The following is a 22,728-nucleotide window of genomic DNA, read 5'->3' as shown; positions in this document are numbered from 1 at the left end:
ATTAACGCGTTTACCTCAATCGCAAATGTACCATTTTCGGCTTGGGCCAGAAGGGTGGCAATTCTCGTTCGTATTCCGGCCAAATGTGATGCGAGAATTTGGGCGTCGTTATCCGAGGGTAGCTGAAGAACCAAATTCTCCAGCCGGATAGCTTCGGCTGCGTGCTTTTTCAAATCACCACTAACACTCTGTAAACAAATTGCCGGTTAAAATTGTGGTATTCACAGAAGCATCGACTTGGAACTGATGAGATCATTATCCCTTTCTAATTTAGTAGGTATCTTCCCCTTCTATCTATTAGGCAAATCAAGTTCGTGTTTGAAAAAATTACGTAAGCAGTAAAGCGGGCACAAATTCTCGAAGGACCGATAAATATTTCATGAAATATGTCACGAATATTGTTACGCCGATGATAACAATTGTGCATAAATTATAAAAAAATGATTATTTACTAGAAAAATATGTATAAATAGTGATTGTCCTATAGTCTGAAGTGCCAGAGAAGAGGTCATGTTTAAAAATAGACCGATGATGTAATCCATTTTTATTTATACTTGACTTTGATTCATTTATGGCCACGTGCGAAAGAGGAAAAATGCCGGTACCTACCGTTAGGGCTACCAAAATCGATTGCAAATCTTCACTGGGGAGGTTTGATGCACGACTCTCGGTCTCATGAAGGGCGTCGCCTAGGTGTTGAAGATCTTCGGTAACAATCTGCAATTTGTCAGACGATTACACGCGAAATTATTTATCTTTCACTGGTACACGTAAACGTGATTTACCTTCGAAGAATAATGAAAATGCAATGAAACGTGCATTAACTGTCTAATGCTTCAAAGACCCGATTTATTCACCTGCCCCAAAATTCAGTTCTCGCGGTCAGTAAATTGATCGACAGTGATGCAATTTCTTTTCACAGGGACTAAAGAAACGATTAACAGGTTGGGCTTACGATTCTAAAAATAAATCTCGTAGTCTTTTTTGTTGAACAACCTGTACTCTAATAGCAAATGCAAAATGTGCGGGTATATTTTTGGTACAAAATAATTGGAACTCAAATGGATTAATTGATTGCTTTCTATTAAAACTCTTTTGAACGCCCAACAGGTGTATTAGAAATTTCGGGGGTTACTGTAACGTCCCAAAAATAATTAAACTTTTGAAGCATTAGAATTAATGCCACAGTAAGATCTACTTAATATTGTAAAAATAAACTAGAAACCAACAACACTAAGTAACAATTATTTGCTTGCCGATTCTTCGCATAAGGTTCCGACTGAAGACTGAAGATATCGACAAGCAAATACTGTTCACACCGAAATCCGAACTGAAGCGAAGCCGTGCCGCTTACCCACCTGGATGTTATAGCTATCACTGCCTTGAAGTTATCCGCTAAAGATTAGCAACATGCACATGCAATGAAAGGTCGTAGTTAGGATTTTATTTGACAAGAAGCAAATTTTGATTAATAGCACAAAATGAGCCCAAAAACACGCAACCACATTTCACCTTCTTAATGGAATGGTCGCCACCGTAGGAGATGCCATCTACTTCGTCCATTGGTAAACGGCTGCTAGGTTGGAATTGAGGCCCTAAGGTAAGGGTGGGTTCGTCAAAGTGGTCAGTGTCTTTAATGATAGTCTCGGCGACACTTTCTGAAAGCTCGCGAGTCGCGTCTAGATAATCGATACCGATCCGCCTCTCGTTCCAGTCACTTTCCGCCTTTAGCATGCCCAGGATATCGTACGCGGGCTCGATTTCGGACAGGTACGTGCTGTGATCTTTCCACCTGCACATACCGCCGGGCAAATCGGCGCTGGCAAATCGCGTACTCGGCGAAAAGTCCGAGGCCCGATCGGGTTGCGGGGCTTCGGGCGAACCCCGTCCACTTGAACTACCCGAGTCTCCGCCTTTATCGCGGTGATCGTCTTCGTTGGGCGGAACACTTCCCTGTGTCAATTTTGTTTTCGTCAGTTGCGCGAGATACATTTGGTAGCGTTCCTCGGCGTCGGTGTAAATGTGCTTGTCCAACCAAAATGGACCGTCTCCTTTCAGATTCTGATTTTGATCAAGCGGCGGCGTCTGAGACTTGCGCCTTAACGCGCCAGCAACTTTTGCTCGAATTGTTTCGAGTACGCCCTTTTCCTCGTCGGTGTCGGAAGTACTTTTGAGCTTCTTCTTTTTCTTCTTTTCATTGGGCGGGTCGTGTTTAGATCCGGTTACTTTCGAGATTAAGTTTCCGAAGAAACTAGATCGTTTCTCGGGTAGATTAGTGGGGTGGTCCGGTAACGAAATGCTCCTTTCCATAAGTAGAAAGTTTTCCAAATCCGTGGCGATTAGTGTCGAGGAGTTTTCCGATAGTTCTAATGGTTGCATTAACGTTTCTACCGATGTGTTCACTTTTGGAATATCATCCTCTTCAGGTGAATTTTTTTTCAGTACATTCTTAACCGAAGAGAGCATACTCATTAAGCCGCCTTTTTGTGACAATTCTTTCGACTTGTTTCGCTTCTTCTTTTTTTTCTTTGATTTTTTCTCATCCTCCTCTTCGCCTGTACAGCAGTTTTCGTCATTTTGATAGGTTGTGAAGACCTCTTCTTCTTTTTCCGCAATCTTTTTATTGCCCCTCTCCTTTTTGACAACGTGCTCTTCACTTTCTAAAGATTTAGCTATTTCCTCTTCAGCTGTTACAATTTGTGGTTCCGCAGTTTTTTGATTTGATCGAGATCTAGATCTTGATCTGCGTTCTTTTTTGTTTAAGAACTCTGTGAAACCTTCCGAGTCGGTTGGAATGGGTGCGTGTTGAACAATGGGTTCGCTAACAACTTCGATTCGTATTTGAATGGGTTCTCTTTGACATGTTCGATGAACTATGGCCTCTTCTCGAACTGGTTTTGCAACTTTCTGGGACGCCGCAGCCTCCGCATAAGTGAAATGGGTCTCAACCTCAGTCGGTGTTAATGAAACCAAACCCTTATCCTGGTCAGTGGTAGATTCTGTTAGTGAAGTTTTTTCTTGGGTATGATTCTCCGTCCTATCATTTTCAGTTAGGGTATCCTCATAGGCTTGAAGTGTAGGACCTGGGACATTTTTGGCCGTGATTGGTACGACCACCTGATCGAATGCCTCATTCTTTCGCCGAGATCGCGATCTTTTCTTCTCCGCAATTTTCGGTTCTTTAGTCATTTCCACCTTTTCTTCTGAAGCTTCTTCAACGCGAATCTCAGTGTCGGGTACCACCTGTCTCGCATCTTCTAATGGAGAAGTTTCCGAAGTGCCAACCTGCTCTCCTTCGATAGTTACGTGAATTTCGTCAACGGGTTGCGTTGATGAACCTCCTTGAACGCACTTTTCTTTGAAAGTGTCATCTCGATTCTGTTCTTTATTCCGCCGAGAGCGTGACCGATTCTTTTTCGGCGTTTCTATCGCCTGCACTTGACCGTCAGATACTGTGTGAAACTGTGCTTCTATAGATACTACATCAGTATCCATAGATGGCGTATTCATTTCTTTATCAGACTGTTGGCTAACTTCTGGTCTTTGCAATTGCTCAAATTCTTCTGAAATTTTTTCATCAGGTTTCATTATCTGGCTAACTTGCTCATCTACAAGTATTTCTGTGGTCGTTACGTCAAATTCCATAACGGGCGTATCTTCGAGGGTGTCTTCGCGCATCTTCTGTCCTCGTTTCGTTTTGGCAAGTTCTATTGAAGCTTGCACTTGATTGTCACTATGATCTTCCGATTTAGATCTGCGTTCAGATCTAACCTCTTCTTCATTTGGCACTTTTCTAGGGTCCGATGCAGTTTTCTCTTCTATAGACACTTTGGAAGGTGATAAATCTACTTTTACATGCAGTTCCTCGGAGCCACCTTCATTTTCAACTTTCTCTTTCTTTCTTCGAGATCGCGATCGCTTTTTCCTTGGCATTTTAGTTGAGAGCGGATCAGGCTGTTCTGTGACTTGCGACAAGGAATCTTCTGGAGTAGGCTCGTGTACTCTAACTTCTATTTCTTCACTTTCTACATGCGGTAAATGATCGATTATCTCTAAGTGGTCTTTTTTTCTGCGAGGTTTTGACGGTTTCGTCTTCGATACGTTTTCTACTTCCGCGTCTTCTGTAGAAACTTCGTCTTCATATGTGACATTTACGTCCAAGTTGAAGAAATTTTGCGTCGTATCCCCAGTCGAAATCTCTAAACTTGATTCTAACGGATTAGAGGCACTTTCTTGATTTGGTGCGTCAACAGGTTTCTTGCGCCCAGATCTCGATCTCTTTCTCTTGGGAACATCAGGGACCAACGCGATATTATCTGCTATGTGATGCTCTTCAGTGTCCCCTTTGTTTAAAGACCTGGAACGCGATCGCCGCTGCTTTCTGCTAACCACTTCCATAAATCCATCGCGGTCGATCGAAAAAGGTTCGTTGGGAGCATCACTTTTACTCACGACTTCAGTTCGAATTTGTACCTGCTCCGCGGCGGGTGCTGGGTGCGCAACATTTTCAATCTGGGGAGTTTCCAACTTTTTAGTTGCGGCAATATTTGCATATGTTACAAGGCTGACTTGCTCTGCTGCCACTTCTTCCAGTTGTTTCGAAGCTTCTGTGCGAGCCTGGTCCTTTCGTTTAGAACGTGACCTTTTTTTCCTCGGATTATCCGGCGTTGCCAAATGCGGATCTTCGCTTACTTTTTCAACCGTAATAGGTTCCAATATCGCTACAGCTTTGTGTTCAAAATCGTCAGCTTCTATTTGGGGCACAACAGGAATCGTGGAAGGTTCTGGCATTTTTTTCTTCGAAGCTCTTGGTCTTTGTTTTTCAGACAATTCAATATCACTCGCATTATCTATGATGCTTGTAGTCGCTGAATCGATTTGTTTAGTGTCTTCATCTGGTACATAATCAAAAACATTGGCTGTAGGTTCTTTCCATTCGCTTTTTTCGACAACACTGTCATCCTGAACGTTATGTGTTGCCGTGACTGTACTAGTTTCTGGCAATTCAGGCACATGCTTTGTTGTCACTGAACTTTCTTCGCCCTTGTTCTCCTGCTGGTTCTCATCGGTCGATTTTCCAGTGACACGTATTGTAAACAACACTTCGTACTGCTTTTCAGATGTTTTCCCGTCCTTTTTCTTGGAACGTTCCCGCTTTATAGGTGGCGACACTGCAGCTTTTGGTTCAGATTGCACCTCCAGGTCGGAGGAGTCCAAACTCTTGATTTCCATCGATTCATCTTCTGGTATAACGCTACTGATCATTTTCTCATCCTGTTCTGCCACAGCTGTTTGGGTTTCTGCAGTTTCTCTTTGAGGAGTATCATTTTTGATAAACACGTCACTGTTCTTATCAATGTCTACAGTCTGTTCTTCTTTTGGTCCCTGCGCATACCCTGTTTGTATCTCCGTGGTTGTTTCCTCGACAGTATCAACTAAAAGGGTTTGGTCCCTATTTTCAGTCTCTGCAACGGGATCATTGACGCCCTTCTTCCCAGATCGCGACCTCTTCCTTTTATGCTTCTTTAGTACCTGCAGTGTATCCGCTGGACTTTCTTCCTCGGCTAAATCAACTTCTACAGGAAGCTCCACAGGACTAGCGTCTCCAACTGGAATATCGAATCCGCCAGTGTCATCTGATTTCTGCTTTCTTTTAGATCGTGACCGCTTCTTCTTTGTAGGCACTTCTAAATTCGAAGGAACATCCTCGTCTGACGACGTCTCTTCAGAGGGTCTAATTTGTTCGGTTACGCATTCAGATTCTGACGTCGTACGAGACCGCGATCTCTTATCCCTGCGAGAGTGGTATTCGGTAAACCCTTCGGAATCTAAAATGGGTTCGAAATATTGTGAATGCTTCTCCTCAACTACTTCTACTCTGATTTGAATTGGCTCCTTTAAGATTGGAGAAACTTCTATGCTGGGTTCTGGTGAATTTTGCGCTCGATCAGTGGCAGCAATGTCCGCATATGATCTAATTTTTGAGACCGGTTCAATCGTGTCGTTGTCTTTAGAGAATCGAACATCAATTTCATATGTAACTTCACTATCACCAGGTGTGTCGTCTGTACGATCTTCCTTTTGCGTAACGGGCGATTCCAATTGTTTTTCCTTAGATTTACGCCTCGGCGACTTTGATTTGTGGTGCCGCTTCTTCTTAACGTCCAATGTGGTTTGCCGCACATCAGGTAGTAACTCATCGGTCGCTTCTTGGAGCATACTATCAACCCACCGGTTGCTATCGTGGTCTGGCGGTATTTCTATAGATTCGTTGAAGTCATCGCTGAATATTCTTGCGCGATGAGGAAATTGGTAAGGTTCTTCTCGTAGTCTTTGCTCCTTTGTATCACCTTCTCGCCACGCTGTTGATGGAAGGTTGGGTTTTTCTTTGGGAGTGGGCATTTCTTCCGTTGTGACCTTTTCTACCGGAGTTATTGCATTGGATTCTTCCCAAACATCACTAGCGCAATCTGGAGACAATTTTTCTTCAAACTCCCACCTGGTGGTTTGTTCAATTGGTTGCGACGGATACGTTACCGTTGTTGTTGTGGGAAATTGTGAATGCCCACCGGGTACAAAGACCTTCGCGTATGGATTTAAATTCGAATGGAACGGCTTTTCCGTTTCGGTGCATGCGGGTGCAACCGGTTCCAATTCATCGTGCGTTTCGGTTGCTACTTTGCGTACTTTGCTTAATTCCCACATCATCTCCGCTTCATAGAATCGTATTGGATTATGATGTGACACTTCCGATCGAAGCCCTAACATTGCCAATTCTTTGTCATTTAACGATTCTGTTTCTTCGATGTCATGCTTCGGTGCCTCTAATTGCAGTTCTGTGTTCATCTGTGACTCCTCCAACTCGCTCGCCGGTTGCGACAAATCAACCTTCGACAGATACAAGGGTTGTATGTCAAGGGGTAGGTCATGCGCGGAGGATTGATTTTCATTTTTAACCAAATCTTCGCATCGCTTTCTTTCGACATCTCTAAAAATACACGAGTTGTAGTTCGGAATCAGCTCGTAGTAATGTTCGACAGGTACCGGCGCTTGGACCTTTCTCGTCATCTCGAAATCAAAATCTCGAAAGTTCCTTTCCTTAGGCACGTACTCCTTGGTTTGGGCCGAAGCATCGGTCGTAAGATGGGTACTTTCGGTAATTGTGGCGATGTCAGCGTGTTCGACGATTTCGTATTCTTCCAGCAATGGAGAGCTTGGAGAATCAGTATTTTGATCCAAGTCATCGAGTGGCTGCGATACTTTCGGTTGTTCCAATGTTTCTTCATCTGACAGTACTATTTCTGAATCCATCCACAAATCACTTGTGTCATCTAAAGGCAGTCCTTTATAGTTAACTTTTGTATCTTCAATTTGTAGAACGTTTCGCTGCTCAGACGGAACCTCAACTTTTATTGACTCATTGATGGTTAACTCAATTGTTTCCAACTGTCGATGTGTTTCTTCAACAGATTTTTTATCCGGCAGTACTGCCTCTGGATCCACCCCCAATTCTGTTATATGATCTAAAGAAACATGCTCTTGAACAGAATGCGATGGTGGGGTGGTTATTGCTTCCCCCACGACAATGCTTTGCTCCACTTGATCATGCGAGATTACATTTTCTTCATCAGAGATTACAATTTCGGAATCCATCCACAAATCACTTGAATTATCTAAGGGTGTCTTTGATTGTTCGGTTATCTCCAACTGTGATTCAGTGATGGGGATGGGCTCGATTAATTTTGGAGGCGGCAGTGTTATTACCTTTACAAATCTTTTGCACGCAGCCCGAGGCTCTTCATCGAGGGGCTGCATTGGTATATCCTCTTGAACAAGAATAGGATCCGATGGCGGAGTGGGCGCTTGAGCGATGGTCATCATCTGTGCTTCTTCCGGCGGTGGTACGTCTTCCTCGTCTGAAATCACAATCTCCGAATCCATCCACAAATCGCTGGTGTTATCTAAAGGTAATCCTCTGTACTCCACTTTCGGGTCGCCTAATTGACGCACCGAATCTTCTGGCAACGGCTCAACGCCTTTTATCGAGAGCGCCACTTCCGTTAGTTGAGATTCGGCTATCGGCATCTCAACTTCGTCATCAGAAAGAATGATTTCAGTATCCATCCATGAATCCGATACGTCGCTCATAGGCAAACCTTTGTAGGGTACGGTTACGTTAGAAGTCAGTGGCGTCACTTCAGTCACGGCTTCTTCCGAAAATGTTATTTCCGAATCAGTCGATTTTGTCTCGGCGTTAATAATTTGAGGAACTTCTTCAAAAGAAACCGATTTGACTCGGTCAGATTTCTTTCGCCGCTCCTTTTTCACTTCTTCTATCGTATTGTCGAGATTTTGTTTCTTATTTTTCTTCTTTTTTTTACCGCTTTCGGATGCAACCTGAGTTGCGATTTCGCACTCAACTACCGCTACATCTTGATCACCTTTAGGCACATCTGATGTCTCTAACTTTTTGGTCTTCTTCTTTCCGGTTTCGGGTGCCGACGAAAGCACCATTTCTGATTCATTAATTTCGAACTTATCGCCTGCTGGTGGTGTTTTTTTATGTTTCTTTTTGCGGCTTTCGAGCGCAGGAGAGGCGATAGCTTCCGACTCGATTACGCCCCCTTCATCAGCTTTTAATGGATCTGATCGTGGCGATTTTTTGCTCTTCTTCTTATCGAATTCCTGTACGAATACAGTATCCGACACAATAGCAGCGCCGGTGTCAATTACGGATGTATGTGATGGTGTTTTCTTGTTCTTCTTCTTACTAGTTTCCAGGAGAGATGAAATCACAGTTCCCTCCGTATTTTCATCAATTTTGGGCGTACTTGGTGGTGAAGATATTTGTATTTTTCTGTCCGAGGTCACAATCGACTCGACCCCTACACTATCACCACCTTTGGACGTATGGGATGGCGATGGTTTTTTGTTCTTCTTCTTACTGGTTACGATTACATGCGTGGTCTCAATTTCCGTATCAATCCCTAGATTTTGTGATGTATTTGATGATGAAGGCATTATGTCCTTATTCTTGACTTCACTCTCGTCAGTTTTGGTAATATCTGATGACCTTTTGCTCTTTTTTTTACTGGTTTCAGATGCAGATGAGCTCAAAACTTCAGACGCTATTACTACATCTTTCGCATCTGATACCGGAAGTTTTTTGCTCTTCTTCTTTCTGTGACTAGACTCAGAGGGTGGGGTAGTAACTCCAACTTCGACCGGGTCCGTAACAGTCACCGCTTGAGCGTGTTTCTTTGCCTTCTTTTTTTGGGTTTTAATTTCCTCTACCTGCTCCATTTTACTTACATCTTTTTCTATCTCGTCGTGAGACTTCAAATCTATTTCACTTTCGCTGTGCATTTTTGTGACAGATTCGACTTCTAATTTAGACGTTGACAGTTGCGTTTGTGTTGTCACATGCTCCAAAGTGACCAGATGTTCGTCATCGACATGGGACTGAAAGTTGCGCATGCTGGGTCTCTCTTTGACGGATCCAAAAATGATCTGTTCCAATTCGATTTCCTCGCTGGTCGTATCGGTGAAATTCACGCCGGAATCTGTCGCCGTGGATTCGAGAGAATGCGGTTCCGAGATTATCACGTCGTGCTCCTTCGACTCCCACTGTTCTATGGCTTGCTCGGGAAGGGCCATTTTTAGGGTCAGCACAGGTGTTAGGCGCACTTCTTCGTGTGTAATCAGAATGATTTTGTTTGTTTTTGGTGGCGACTCGCTTTTTCGGAAAATTACATTATCGGTCGTTATCGTTTGTTTCGTTTTTCCTTTGCTTCTTTTTTTACTCGACGCTTCCGTGGTTACGTCGGGAGTGTTTTTATCATGGCTCATTATAACGTTCTCTCTTAGCTCGCTAGGAGTTATAATTGTATGGGTTTGATCAAAAGTTTTGCTTATCTCAGTTAGCGGCGTAACTTCGTCCGCTTTCTTCTTAGTCCTTTTTACTTTCTTCTTTCGTCTTTGCTTATCTGTATTTGGGAAATCGTTTTTTTCGGCTAAACTACTAACTACTAAGTCTTTAGGAATTACATCAATAGTTTCGTCACCACCCACCAATTTGACAGTGGGCTCTCCAAGGTGACCAGTTATTTGGGAGGAGTTTTCAGTTAGATGTTGCGTCTCCTCAATTCGGCTCACTTCCTTCGTTTTGTCGTTTTGCGATTGGGGTCGTTGTTGAGATGGCATTGTTTCTGTACTGGATGGCTGAAGATGCCTCGCGCTTGGTTCCTGAGACTCTTCGTGGGATATGCTAATCTGTTGTCCCGAACTAACGTATGCGGGGTGTACGTACTCGAAATGCTGGTAATTGGTTTGAGGGGGCTCGATGGTTTCGGTATCGCGATACAGACCTCTTAACACGTCCGAGTAAGTTGTGGATCCGGGCACCCACATTGGGCTAGGAGAGCGACCCCTCGGTTTTTCGTCGAGCTTTAGAAGTTCAGGCTTCGGGGTAACATTTTTTAGTGTTACTGCCGAGGGGGTTTCGGGTTCCGGTTGTACATCCTCGCGTCTCCTCGGGGAGCGACCGCGTCTATTGGTCTTTGCCTTTTCCGCCGTATCGATGACGATCGTTTTAATTTCGCTTTCGTACTCTGTAAAAGTTAGTTCCGGTTGTGTGGCAATTTTGAGGGGAGTCTCAGGAACGAAGGTCGAAGTCATCTTTACAAATTCAGGTTCTTCGGATGGCGGACGATCAAAATGGCACGGGCTGGAGCGGCCGGCAGTTATATCGGCGTACGTCACCCCAAGCGAGGCGGGTTCCGATAATATCGGGAGGACGTAGTTGGGGTCCAGTTCTCGTATCTTGACGAGGATGATGTCGATTTGCCGGCGATAACTCTCAGCCTGAGCCTATCCATGTAGAGTAACAATGTAATCAGTAATCGCGTAACAAACAAATTGAATATAATCGAATCACGCACTGCAGGATGGTGGCTGCGATTATGTCAAAGTCAAGTCAGTCGGCGTGATAATACGATAAGGAAAAGTTAGGTGTCGAGGGGTTCCGAGTCCGGAGTGCCCCGCTGAACGATTACTTTAATACGCTCGTTACGAGCGGCGACTTTCTTTTGCAGCGCATGCACTCGGTCTCGACAAGCCTACAATCGTCACGTACGTACAAGGATATCGGTAGGAGAAGGATGCAGCAAAATGATAAATAAAATGCATGGTGAGAAACAATCATAAACATGGCAGAAGAAAATAACAGTATAAAATGCATTTGTTTGTTATTTGGAACACTTTCGCAAATATCAAACAATGTTAGTGAAAGTGTATGATTAAAATTAAATGAGATACATGAGCATAATATGATTGAAGTAAGTAAAACGTTAAAACCCAAGTGAACTTAAAAGCAACCTGTTTACCAGCAAATGTGATGAGAAAGAAAAGTAAAGCAAAAACAGAGCCCGAAACCAAACAAACACAACTCCCAACTGCAGGAGTGAGGCGGTGGAAACACCTTTGACGAACGTCACAGCCACCTCTGCAGCCAACTTCATCATCAAATTTGTTTCCAAATTTTAATTACAATTTTCCTATCCTTTTGAAGATAAAGAAGTTGTTTTGGTGCTCTTGTTAGCTATTGCGCTGCGGCTTGGGCTAATGAAGTAGACACGGTTAGATTTAGTCAACACGTGACTAAATCTAACATAAAACACATGTCGCCTCCATTTTTCATTCAACACTCTATTCACAAATCCTACCTGTTGATCTCTGGCCGCTTGCTCTCGATCGTGAGGTAGATACGTCGGTGCCAGAACCGTTCGCAACTGCTGCTCCAACTGAACAATCTGCTGGCGAAGCTGCTGTACTTCCATTTGGTACTGCTCGACCTGCACGAAGGCCTTTTCCAGTTGATGCGTTTGATTACGGACGAGTTCCAAGAAGACGTCCAACTCGCCCATCAAATCTTCAGCCGCCTGCGTAACCTTCGAGTCGCCTCCGATACCCGAACGGAAATGCAACTGAAAAACGTAAACCGTACAGCCGCCCCCAACCCCGCCAACCGCTCACCTCCAGTTTCTCAACCGAAATCGCTATCTTCGCCTTCTGTATCGAAACGTCTCCGAGCATCTTCTCGCGTATAGCGTGCTGATCGCGCAGTGGCCGTTTTTTGTTCTGCGGCGATTCGAGCGAGTTCTTCGACTTCTCCATCCAATTCCGCACGTCCTTCATCTTCTTCTCGCACTGCTCCCATTCCTCGGCGGTCTCTTGCAGGAGCGCGTTCTGTAACTGCGAGTTAACATCGATAGCACCAAAATCGAAACCTTACCCTCTCCAAGATCTTCGCCTCCACGCCTGTCTTCGCTTCTTCGGCGTGCTCCATTTTCTGCGGAAGATCGCCGACGCTGGTTACCGAACTGATGTAGTCCAACTCCTTGGCCATTTCGCTCAGGTTTTTCGAGGCGACCTTGCAGGTCTTGGCGGCATTCTGAAATCGACCAATTAGGCGGCGTAGTCGATGGTGGGAGGAAACTTACGGAATAATCGTGCAACTTTTGGCGGGCTTCGTGTAATGTGCTGATGTACAGGGACTCCTGCAGGAAGACCTTCTTTTCTTCCACCCAGGTTAGTACGGCCTGGTATAGCGCGAGGAAGCGTTGCCATGCGTCGAGGGTCTCCCCGACCTGCTGCTTCTTCTCGTCCAGTAAGGAGCGCAATTGCTGCAGCTGTTCGCTTATGTTATCCATGGTAGTTTGCACGATCGCCTTTTCCTCGTCGCTCCTCGTTTTTCCGATGATAATTTTGCCATTCTTAACCAGCTTTTCGTAGCGGTCTAGCACGCTCGCCATTTCGGATTGGATCTCCTGCAGATACTCGTTGAGAGCGTGAGGTTCGGTCGAGCGATCCTGGATCTTGAGTTCCGCCTTCTTAATCCAATTCTGAATTTCGTCAACGTCGTGCGCATAATCGGTGCGAACGGTTCGAGCCTTTTTGAATTCGCGATTCTTCTCGTCCATGGCGTTGACGAGCGTCTCGGTGAGCAGTTCGAGGTTTGTCAGTTCTTGGGACACGTCTATGGGAACGAGCTGCTGGGAGCGGTTATACTTTTCGCGTATTTCGGAAATCAAATCTTTGCCCTCGTTAATTTGTGTTGAGACCTTATTCGATAGGTTTCTCAAATCGCCTTCTGTACGTGCGACGTCCTCGTCAAACGTATAAAAGTTCTTGATCTCCTTGAGAAGCAGCGACAGAGATTCTTTGAACTTGTGAATATCCGAAAACGCGCGATTTATATCTGCCAAATCGGCATTCGCTTTTGAGTGTTTTTCTTGCAAAACGTCTAGAAGGCTAGAAAAGAAAAGTTATTAGAATTCCATCGGACGCGCGCTATTTTTAAATGCAGCAAAATAACCTTTCATCGCTATAAAAAGACGCAAGTTGCGGTAAATGTAGGGTAAAGCTTATTTATAATGCAGAAAAACGTGCACCTTTTCACGTCTGCTTCTAGAACGCGCAAAAAGTCTCTCAAACGAAGTTCAAAGTATCGAAAAGGGCGCGACGGTGAATTATACGATTACGTAAAACCACGTGCTTTTTTTCCAATCACAAATCACTAAATTTATTCTTTTCGCATTCACTACTCGTAGGGGGTAACTAATTTCAGGTCAGTCGTGCCAGGCGGTGAAAACTTCAGCCATCCAGCTTTACTATCTCGTGTTTCGGACGGTTTTAAAATAAGATTCGGCAAATTTAATTTCGTTTATACGTCGTCGTCCCGACGCTTTTCAAAATATACGCGCATGCGAAAATTGCGTTGGCACGTATATCGAAAACAGTTGCATACGGAAGCGAATGGGAACGTGACCCAAAAGCTCGATTACAAAAATGTATGCGTGACTCAAACGACAGGAATACCCCAAAAATTTATTATTTTTTGTCGAGAATTTCGCGAATTGATTAAAAGAACATTCTGTAGGTTAGAGGCGAACTTTATGTAAAAATAAACCGCTTCTAATTGTTGGCAAAGGTGATTATAATGGTTCGGTACTACTTGGAGCTCTTCCAGAAGTTTTCCTTGCGCAATATTTATACTAATTACCCCTATTATTTATGATATCATAACAGAAAAGATATTTTTGCAACCTTGGAGAGCATTATAGAAGGTGAAGGTACAAAAATAGATTAATAAATTTATTAAACAATATAAGTATAGCAAACAAACTTCTAGGCAGGGTTAAAGCTGTGCTTCAGGCAATTTGGTTTATAATTAACGGAGATGTTAAAAGGACCTTCCTTGCCCACACCAATTCACCTACTCCGATCTACAAATTTGATAAAGAATCGTAATCAGTCCATTCGTTTTCGAGATATCTTGCTAACGGACAGGCATACGGACAGATACCAGAAAATTATGAACTCGTGTAGATCGTTAATAATAAATTGTCTTTAATTGGACAGTGAATACAAAAAATACGAAAAGAAAAATTAGAAGGGAAAATTAATGTTTCAAGTCACTGTCCAATGAGCCGCCGCGCCGCGCCGTTCAGATACCATTACTAAAAATTAATAAGATCGCAACGTTGACAAAAAAACCAAAAAGTGAATAGGTTTTCACGTGGAGGTTAACATCGAAACAATTAAAAATATTAGGGTGTTCTATTTTATAAAAATTAGTTATTTATTGACAACGTAAAAATGGAACACCCTGTACATTCAAAAATAATTTTTGTAGATGCCCAACCATGTACAAGACTATTTAAACGTAAAAGGTAAGAGCGGTTACTCTTCCGAAAAATGGCGAAGTACCTTCTGAAATTGCCATAAAATAACGGGGCGTATAAATAGCGAGTAATTAATGTAAACATCTTTTATCTACCTTCCAATTTTATCTCTGAAGTGAATCGCAAACATTAGAAGAATCATTTATCTAGTTTTTTAACCTATTTACATTTTGTCACTTAGATAGTACACGTAAACTGCGGAAAACTGACCTATGCAATAGAGATAGAATAGTGAATCGAAAGCTATCCTATTTAAAAATATCTGTAGTAAACATTTCCGACGGAATTGGAAATTGGCGAGAACCTAAATCAAATTTTTGATAATGGGAGTTTACTAAAAATAGCGTGTAGATATTTTCTGCAAACGGGAAGAATTGGTTTAGGTCAAGGAATTATTTTCGGCGGTTTTTGGAAAAAAAAAACCATTTTGTGACGGTAGAGCCTTCGGATACGACTGGGAAAGTGAAATAATAGCAAGAAAACTGTTTTGGTTGGAACGTTGTGAGAACAAAAAAATAGCAATTGAGTGAAGCTGGGTATTTTCACAAAAGAAATTTGAGCTTAGTAAGTTACGCAGAAAAACGGTTATCATTACCCAAGGTTGGAATTGTTTTCTTTGGTAATTTAAAAAAAATAAAAGAAACCAGAACAATACTTAACGTATTAAGTTACCGGAGGAACGAGACTAGTTTTAAATGTCACTTTGTAAAACAATTAAGAAGACGATTAGTAAGATTCGAAATTAATGGTTTTAAATTCTCACCCCTGATAACTTTGATTCAAATTGTGCAGTTTGTCGAATAGGGCCTTAGCTGATGCGCTTGATGCCGCCTCCAGGTAGATAAGTACAGTTTGCGATAGCTGATTGACCTCCTCCTTAAACTTCACCAAGGAGTCTGCCTCCGATTGCAGTTCCTGTAGGAAAATCGGTTACCCGAAAGCCAAGGGATGCGAAAAGAGCTCACCTCGATATACTTGATTGTATCAATCACATGCTGCTTGTTTCTGACGACGTTGTCGATGTGCTTAATGCGTTCTTCGATACTATTAATAAGACTTTCGAAGTTTTGCCAACGTCCCTCGAACGTCTCCCAAATTTGCGATAGCTTCGTAAGGGTGTCACGGCGATTTTCCAGGTCTGATACCAACTTGGTCCATTCTTCAGATACCTCCGCACTTTGTCGTTCGATCTTCTCCTTATTGTGCTGATTTGCCTGGCTCGTTATTTCGTTCACGCGTTCTAACAGCAAATCTAACTCGATTTGTTGATTCTGAAATGAGAAAGTTGCAATATTAATATCTTATCGTTTTTTTTTGTTATTTATTTAAGGTGCACGTATAAACAGAGGTGCGGAGGCTTGACTAGCTTCGTTAAAAGCGCATTGAGTACTGGCTACCGGTACGAGGAATAATGTTTAAATTAATGAAAACAACCTTGAATCAAATCTCAAGTTTAGTTTATATACCATGATGTCATTCTAAGATATATATTTTGACTTTTTTTAATGAATGACATCATTATGGTTATCAGTTCGCGAGGTGTTTATACCTTTCGTCATATACGAATTTGTGGCGCTGCGTTTCCGAGACGACCGCAAAGGGGTTGTGACGTGCACATATGAGCCATTTGGCAAAGAAGAGTAGTCATGGTAGTCCAGATTCCAAAAACATTTAGCGGTTTGCCTTCACATACATATTTATTATTTTGTCGCGTGCGGATGACATCATAGATGAAAGTAACGTGCAGTAACCTTTTTCCGATCATAGGTATCTCTGATTGAAATTTGAATGAGCTTATTGTGAGTGTTTACTGTAGTATTATCTTTAGCATGCACTACAGTCGAGACTACAGTTCATAATTTTTTCGCTCGCGTATCTTTGATGTTCTTTACTTAGATCAAACTAATATGGAAGAGCCGCGATCAGGTCGATAAAGTAGAAGCTCTGGATAGGACACATAGGAAATTATTTTGTAAATTACAGTTGTAACTGGGAACTATACTAATTTACAGTTGTAACTGTCAAGGATAATTCCCAGTTACAACTGTAAATTAGTGTAATTCATAATTTCAGCTGTAAATTATAAACTAATTCCCAGTTACAACTGTAATTTACAAAATAATTTCCTATGTGTCCTATCCAAAGCTTCTAAATAAAGCACCCCCACTTTGCCCAAATCAAGTAAAAACATGCCTATAATTTAGCGCTAAAGATTAATTTGTACCTACACATTAGAATTTGTAGCATTTATTTTCATAACTCGGAAACGACTGAATTGAGGTACATTATGCTTACTATAGAAATATTGTTTAAAAGAAGAAGGGCGTTCCGTTAAAAAAATTCAATTTTAGTGTCACGCTCGAGGTGACGCCTTTATGGCCCACCCTGTATAATTAAAATCATTATTGTCTAGTAGACATTGAAGAACCCCCAAAACTTTTGCATAAAACTTTTTCCATATCTTGTATACTTTCCCTGATAACCGACCGTTTCCAGACGTATCAGCGACCCTGGATAGGTACCTACCTAACCTATTAGGTATTATTATTTTTTTGTTAATAATATTTGTATATGTATCAATGGACAGTATAAATTGTTTAAACAATGAACATTTAACTTAGACAGACAGGCAGACAGACAGACTGCAATACAGTATACAGTGCATTCTTTGAATCTAGATAGGCAAGCAGAATTAATTTTTCGCGAAGAATCCACGAGGCCTTTGATATGTATTTGAAGTTAGCGTTCAACGTACGTTACTGCGCTGGCCTGATGCTAGAAAGAGATTGCAGTAGTACGTTGAACCCTATTTTCAAAAGTCTCATGGATCCTTGGAGAAAAAAACATTGTCGTTTCCTTATGTTGCGTTCTACCTCGGACACACTGTATAATTTGTTTGCATTTCTTTTTATTAGTTCTAACAATTACCATTTTTTTTAGTTAAAAATTGTTCAAATAAGGTATAAATTGTTTAAACAATGAAAATCTAACTTGGGTACAAATTAGTCTTAGTTATAGTTTTTTGACGTAACTAATAAAATAATATTGCAATTGGGAAAAGTGAGAGTGCCAGATTGATTTCATAGCACCCCCACCTTAAACATCGGTTTTCCGGCGGAACTAAGCACGTACAAATTCTAATGTTTTGCCCACAAATTAGTCTATTAACTATACTTCATTCATTATAAGAAGGTAGTAGATGGCGCTGGGTTTGAAGATAAGCACACACAGGAAAAATATAAAATTCGACCTGGCCCGCCCCTGCCATTTCGAAAGAAAATTCAAAGGGCTGTAACTTTTGAACTAGAAGCCCAATCTTGGAACTGTTTGAAATTATGGATTCTACAGGCCACATTCTTTAAGAATTTCGATCGATCGAAACAATTTTTTTTTCGGAGCTCAAAAAAAGGCAGTGTATAACCTTCCTTTTTTACCAAAAATCGACTGCACCAAAATTTCTCTTGAAAACACTTTTTCGTATTAATTTTGGTACGTAGAATCCAAATCAATTCGTACTTTTTCGATCAGACTTCTCAATCAAAAGTTATGGACTAGAACCCAATTTCGAAAGAAAATTCAAATGGCTGTAACTTTTGAACTAGTAAATCTTGGAACTGTTTGAAATTATGGATTCTACAGGCCACATTCTATAAAAAAAATTTTTTCCGGGTCGATCTGAGACAATTTTTTTTTCGTAGCTCAAAAAAAGGCAGTGTATAACCTTCCTTTTTTACCAAAAATCGACTGCGCCAAAATTTCTCGGGAAAACACTTTTTCTTATTAATTTTGGTGCGTAGAATCCAAAAAAAATCGTACTTTTTCGATCGGACGTCTCAATCAAAAGTTTTAATTATCAGCTGCAATTAAAAAAAAATTTTTTTTGTAATTGATTTCCGAAAAAAGAGCACTAAAATGAAGCAAAAAAATGTTTTTGTGGTGCACCGCAGAGCTACCCCCCCCCCCCCCCCGCAACCTTCATTACTACACTAATACTTTAATGGCCTGTAACCTGTGCAATTCCACCTGGCCCGTAAGTACCCAGTCCGCCCCTGATCACACTGAAGGTCAAATCTACCCTATGTTTTTTACCGCTACCTTCTTAAAATGAATACAGTATATTTGATTTGGGCAAAGTGGGGGTGCCGCGATCAGCTGACGTGATCAGCGGACATGCCGACTTCATGAATCAAAGTCAAATCCACGAGTCAAGTTGACTCTGCGGAAGGGAAAATCTAACACGCTAATCGCCATGGACCGTTGCGGCACTCCAAAATCCAACCCATTATTTTTCGTGTCTGAATGCCTAATATACAGTGTGGTCCAATTTCTATGGGATTAAATGGCTAACTTTCTTATTAGCGGAGATAAACGAAAACGGTTTAGGTCGTGACAGTTACTAAAAGAACTAGAAACAAACGACTGACCGCATTGATTTCTATGTTAAAAAGTGCCTGAATAATGCTAAAGCCATTTTGTTCTAGCTTCAAAAATAAAGGAGTTACAGCAAATTGAAGGAATTGGCCATTTTTCTCTATATTTGCGCTAATAACAAAGTTACCCACTTAATCTCATCGAAATTGGACCACACTGTACAGTGAGCGGCTAAAATATGGAACAAATTTATTTAAAAATCAGGGTGTTTGGCTTAAATACTCGAACACGTTATTATAATTTCTTGCGCATAACGATCTAAGGACATAATTTTTCCAGCAGCCTAATTTGCGCAAATAACCAATCAAAATGAAATTATAGGAAGCACTCACCTGTATATCATTTAACGCGTGGGTGATCTTCTGCAGGTTAAAGTGAAGGCCGGCCAGAGTGGAAACGGGTTCATCGACGAACTTAGTGCGTCCTATCGCCGTCTTAACCTTATCCAAAGTTTGACAGTAGTCCTTCCAGATTTCGGCGTTTTGCTCCATCAGCGCCTGCTGAGATTTCGCGGTGTTCAGCGTATTTTTCAGCGTCTGGGTATGGTGCTGCTGCTCCCTGCTCAGCTCTTCCTGCTCGTTGGGCGTTAGGCTCGGCCAGATTTTGTCGGCGGCCTGCTGAATGGTTTGCGAGACGAGCTCCTTAATTGGAACCTCGCTGCTAAAGTACACCTTGTGCTCCTCGAGATCGGCGAGGATGTTTTCGAAATCTACGCCGTTCTTGTGGGCCTGCAGACGTAGTTCGGCCTCTTTCACCCAGTCGAACAGTTTTTGTTTGACAGTGGCGTAGTTTTCGCGTAGGTCCTTGTTGGTTAACAGGTATCTCTCGCGTTCTTCAAGCTCGCGCGGTAAGGACGTTAGTAGAGAGTTGGCCTCTGACAGCTGCTCGAGCAGGGACCCGGGCATTCCGTCATCGTGCTTCGTCGATTCTTGCACTTCACGTATACGGTCCAGGTACTTGTTCACGTTAGTTCTCAACTCGTGGTGGTTTTCCAACTCCTTCTCAATGCTCTTGATGTCACGACGCAAAAGTGGTCGCGATCGAACAACTGCCTCGTTAGCGTGCAGCCAGTCCAAAATGTCTTCCAGTTCGGAAGCCAGCTTTCTGTGTTCGGCCGCCGTATGTTCGTGCTCCCTCCGTTGTTTCTCGACGGCACGTCGCAAGTTCTGAAGAGATTGCTTTACGGATTGAATTTGATCGGTAACGTTATTTCTGTCCTGAGCAGAACCGTCCGCCGCAATCTGTTGACCTTTGTCCTCGGCCGACGCCAGCATCGCTTCGCACGTCTGTATCTTGAGAATGATGTCGTCGTACTGCTTAATTCGCTCTTCCACCGTCTTTCCGGATTTCTCGATGTCCCGAACCACGCCGGTGTATTTGGTTATGAAGGTCATAATGTCGGTGATCAACGAAATGAATTGCTCTCGAAGTAGGAGCAATTGTCTAAGTCGCGCGATCTGCTCTTCAATGGTTTTAATCAGATCGTCCTCTTGGACGAGAACGTTTTGTAATTCGGGGGTATTCGCGCCAGGTCCTTCGGCTAATTTCGCTTTGTTCGCCTTAAGATCGGTCAAAATTCGATCGTACTCTGCTATGATACCCTGCACGTCCTCCACCTTGCTACCGATCGGCTTATTTAACTCTTTCAGCTGACTTTGTATGTCCTGCAGGTATTGAAGGGCTTCGGCGAGGCGCTCCGCGGCTTCTTTCTGTTGCTTTATATTTTGCTTCAACGCATTAGTGCGTTCTTGAATTATGGCTTCGATGGCAGTGTGCCGATTTTTGAGCGTGTTCACCAATTCGTTCAGAGCGATTTTGTCACTTTCCGTTATCGTAGGCAGGATTGCCTTACCCTGCTCCGTGATCTTCTCAATATCGTCCTTCACTCTCTTCGATTCCTGCTCTAATTTTTCATATTTAACTAATTGTTCTTCGAGCACCTCCAAGTTTGGAGCTCGTATTTCAGCCGATGTCGCTACTTCCGCCTCTTTCAGCCAGCTGTTACACTTGTCGATCTCGTTCTCGAATTGCTTACGTCCCTGAAGTAGATCATCTAGTGCCGAAATCTTTTGTTGCGATTCCTGCTGTAGGTTTTCGTATTCTTCTTTCACCTCGTCTAGAAGAGCTTGCAGGCGTTCGCGCTCGCCTTCGTCGCACTCCTTCAAAATGCTACTGCCCAACTTTAGAACGTCGTTCAGATCACCCTCATTAAAATGCTTGATTTCCGCCTGGTGCAGTTTGTGTTGATAGATTTCTTGCTCGACTTGCAACGATTTAAGCGGCAGGTACCCGCTCAGCTTGCGGATTTCGCTATTTTTAGCCTTAAGCCAAGTCCTTGCCCTTTCCAGGTTAATTTCAAATGTGCGCCGAGTATTGGCGGCGCCTTGAACACGTTCGACTTCTGCCTTAATTTTTTCGACGAGCTCCTCTTGCTCGTTCCCGAGGCTCTTCAGCGCGGCCTCCAATTGGTTTTGCTCTGACGGTTCCAGTTCGTTCGTCATACCGTTCACTCGTTTTAACAACGTCTCTTGTAATATCTTCTTGTTTTCCACCTCCTTCAGCAGCGATTTTAGCGAGTTGAGTTTGTCGTCGACTTTCCTGCTCTCGAATCCGAGAGGTGTTTGTTTCTGGAGCTGAATTGATTTCTGCTTTACCCAGTCGCGGGCTTGTTCGATCTCGTTTCGCGTGTCCTCGATGCCCTTTTTCGTCATTTCCAAAATTTGTGCTTTGCGCTGGAGGCGTTTCCCTATGTCATTATAGCGACGTTCGACGGTTTTAAGTTGTTCCTCCACCTGCTGGGAATCCAGGTTGCTAACTATGTCGATCACCTGCGAACCTAACCGTTTCACTTCGTCAATTCGCTTGGGCCCCTGATCATTAAATTCCGCTTCCAGCTCCAGTATGGCGGACTTCTTCTGTACGCAGTTAAGTCCCGAACCTTTGTCAATCGCGTCGATGCGCTTCACGAGATTATCGAACCAATTGTTGATACTTTGCACGTTTTGCTTAAAGGCGTCTATTACGTCTTGGTTTAACTGTTTTTGCGCAATGGCCGTGATGAGGTCTTCCTCGAGACTATCCAGGAGCTGCTCCAGCTCCTGATTCTCCTCGAGACTTGCGGGAAAATCGGTAACGAACTGGGTTCTTTTTTGGTTAATAGTGGTCAGTAGATCGTTCATATTGTTTAGCTCTTGCTTGGCCGCGTCGATACGTAACTTCGTTGGTCGCAATCGCCACTCGTTTACGATCGACTTTTGGGATACGATCCAGTCTCTTAGTGCCAACCGTTGCTTCTGCTGTTCTTCAAATTCGGCCACGGACGTCGATAGATTTCCAAGATGCGATTGAACCTATCAACGGAAATTGATCGTTAAGAATCGCCGACGTGCAACCCGACATGTTGTAAATGCAAGCCACAACAAAAACGGTACCAACCTTCTCAAATTGGTTGTGCAATTTTTTAATAAAGCCGTGCGCCTCGAGATGATCCAGTAATACTTTAAGTCGACTTTCACTGCCCTCTGGTAGTGTCAGATCCTTGTGTTTCTAAATG

The 22,728-nt window shown here is 42.8% G+C and overlaps 1 protein-coding gene across 4 annotated transcripts in view; it reads right to left on the bottom strand.

Moving 5' to 3' along the window:
* The window catches only part of LOC116176333 (nesprin-1), a 77,192-nt gene that overhangs the window by 21,810 nt on the left and 32,654 nt on the right, over positions 1–22,728 (bottom strand). For 2 of the 4 annotated variants that reach the window (XM_031494841.1, XM_031494842.1), the window contains exons 19-29: positions 22,611–22,721; positions 19,508–22,525; positions 15,710–16,015; positions 15,508–15,659; positions 12,501–13,311; positions 12,293–12,451; positions 12,034–12,246; positions 11,724–11,984; positions 1,513–10,869; positions 610–717; positions 15–188 (exon numbers count right to left, since the gene is read on the bottom strand). In XM_031494841.1, coding sequence (XP_031350701.1) covers positions 15–188; positions 610–717; positions 1,513–10,869; positions 11,724–11,984; positions 12,034–12,246; positions 12,293–12,451; positions 12,501–13,311; positions 15,508–15,659; positions 15,710–16,015; positions 19,508–22,525; positions 22,611–22,721 — 14,670 coding nt within the window. The remainder of the gene's footprint in view (positions 1–14; positions 189–609; positions 718–1,512; positions 10,870–11,723; positions 11,985–12,033; positions 12,247–12,292; positions 12,452–12,500; positions 13,312–15,507; positions 15,660–15,709; positions 16,016–19,507; positions 22,526–22,610; positions 22,722–22,728) is intronic. The other 2 variants (XM_031494843.1, XM_031494844.1) reach the window with 2 other exon arrangements.

This window comes from Photinus pyralis, unplaced genomic scaffold, assembly GCF_008802855.1.
Source record: "Photinus pyralis isolate 1611_PpyrPB1 unplaced genomic scaffold, Ppyr1.3 Ppyr1.4_LG7, whole genome shotgun sequence".
Classification (NCBI taxonomy): domain Eukaryota; kingdom Metazoa; phylum Arthropoda; class Insecta; order Coleoptera; family Lampyridae; genus Photinus; species Photinus pyralis.
Note: the sequence above shows the minus strand (reverse complement) of the source record. Positions and strands in the feature narration are given on the sequence as shown.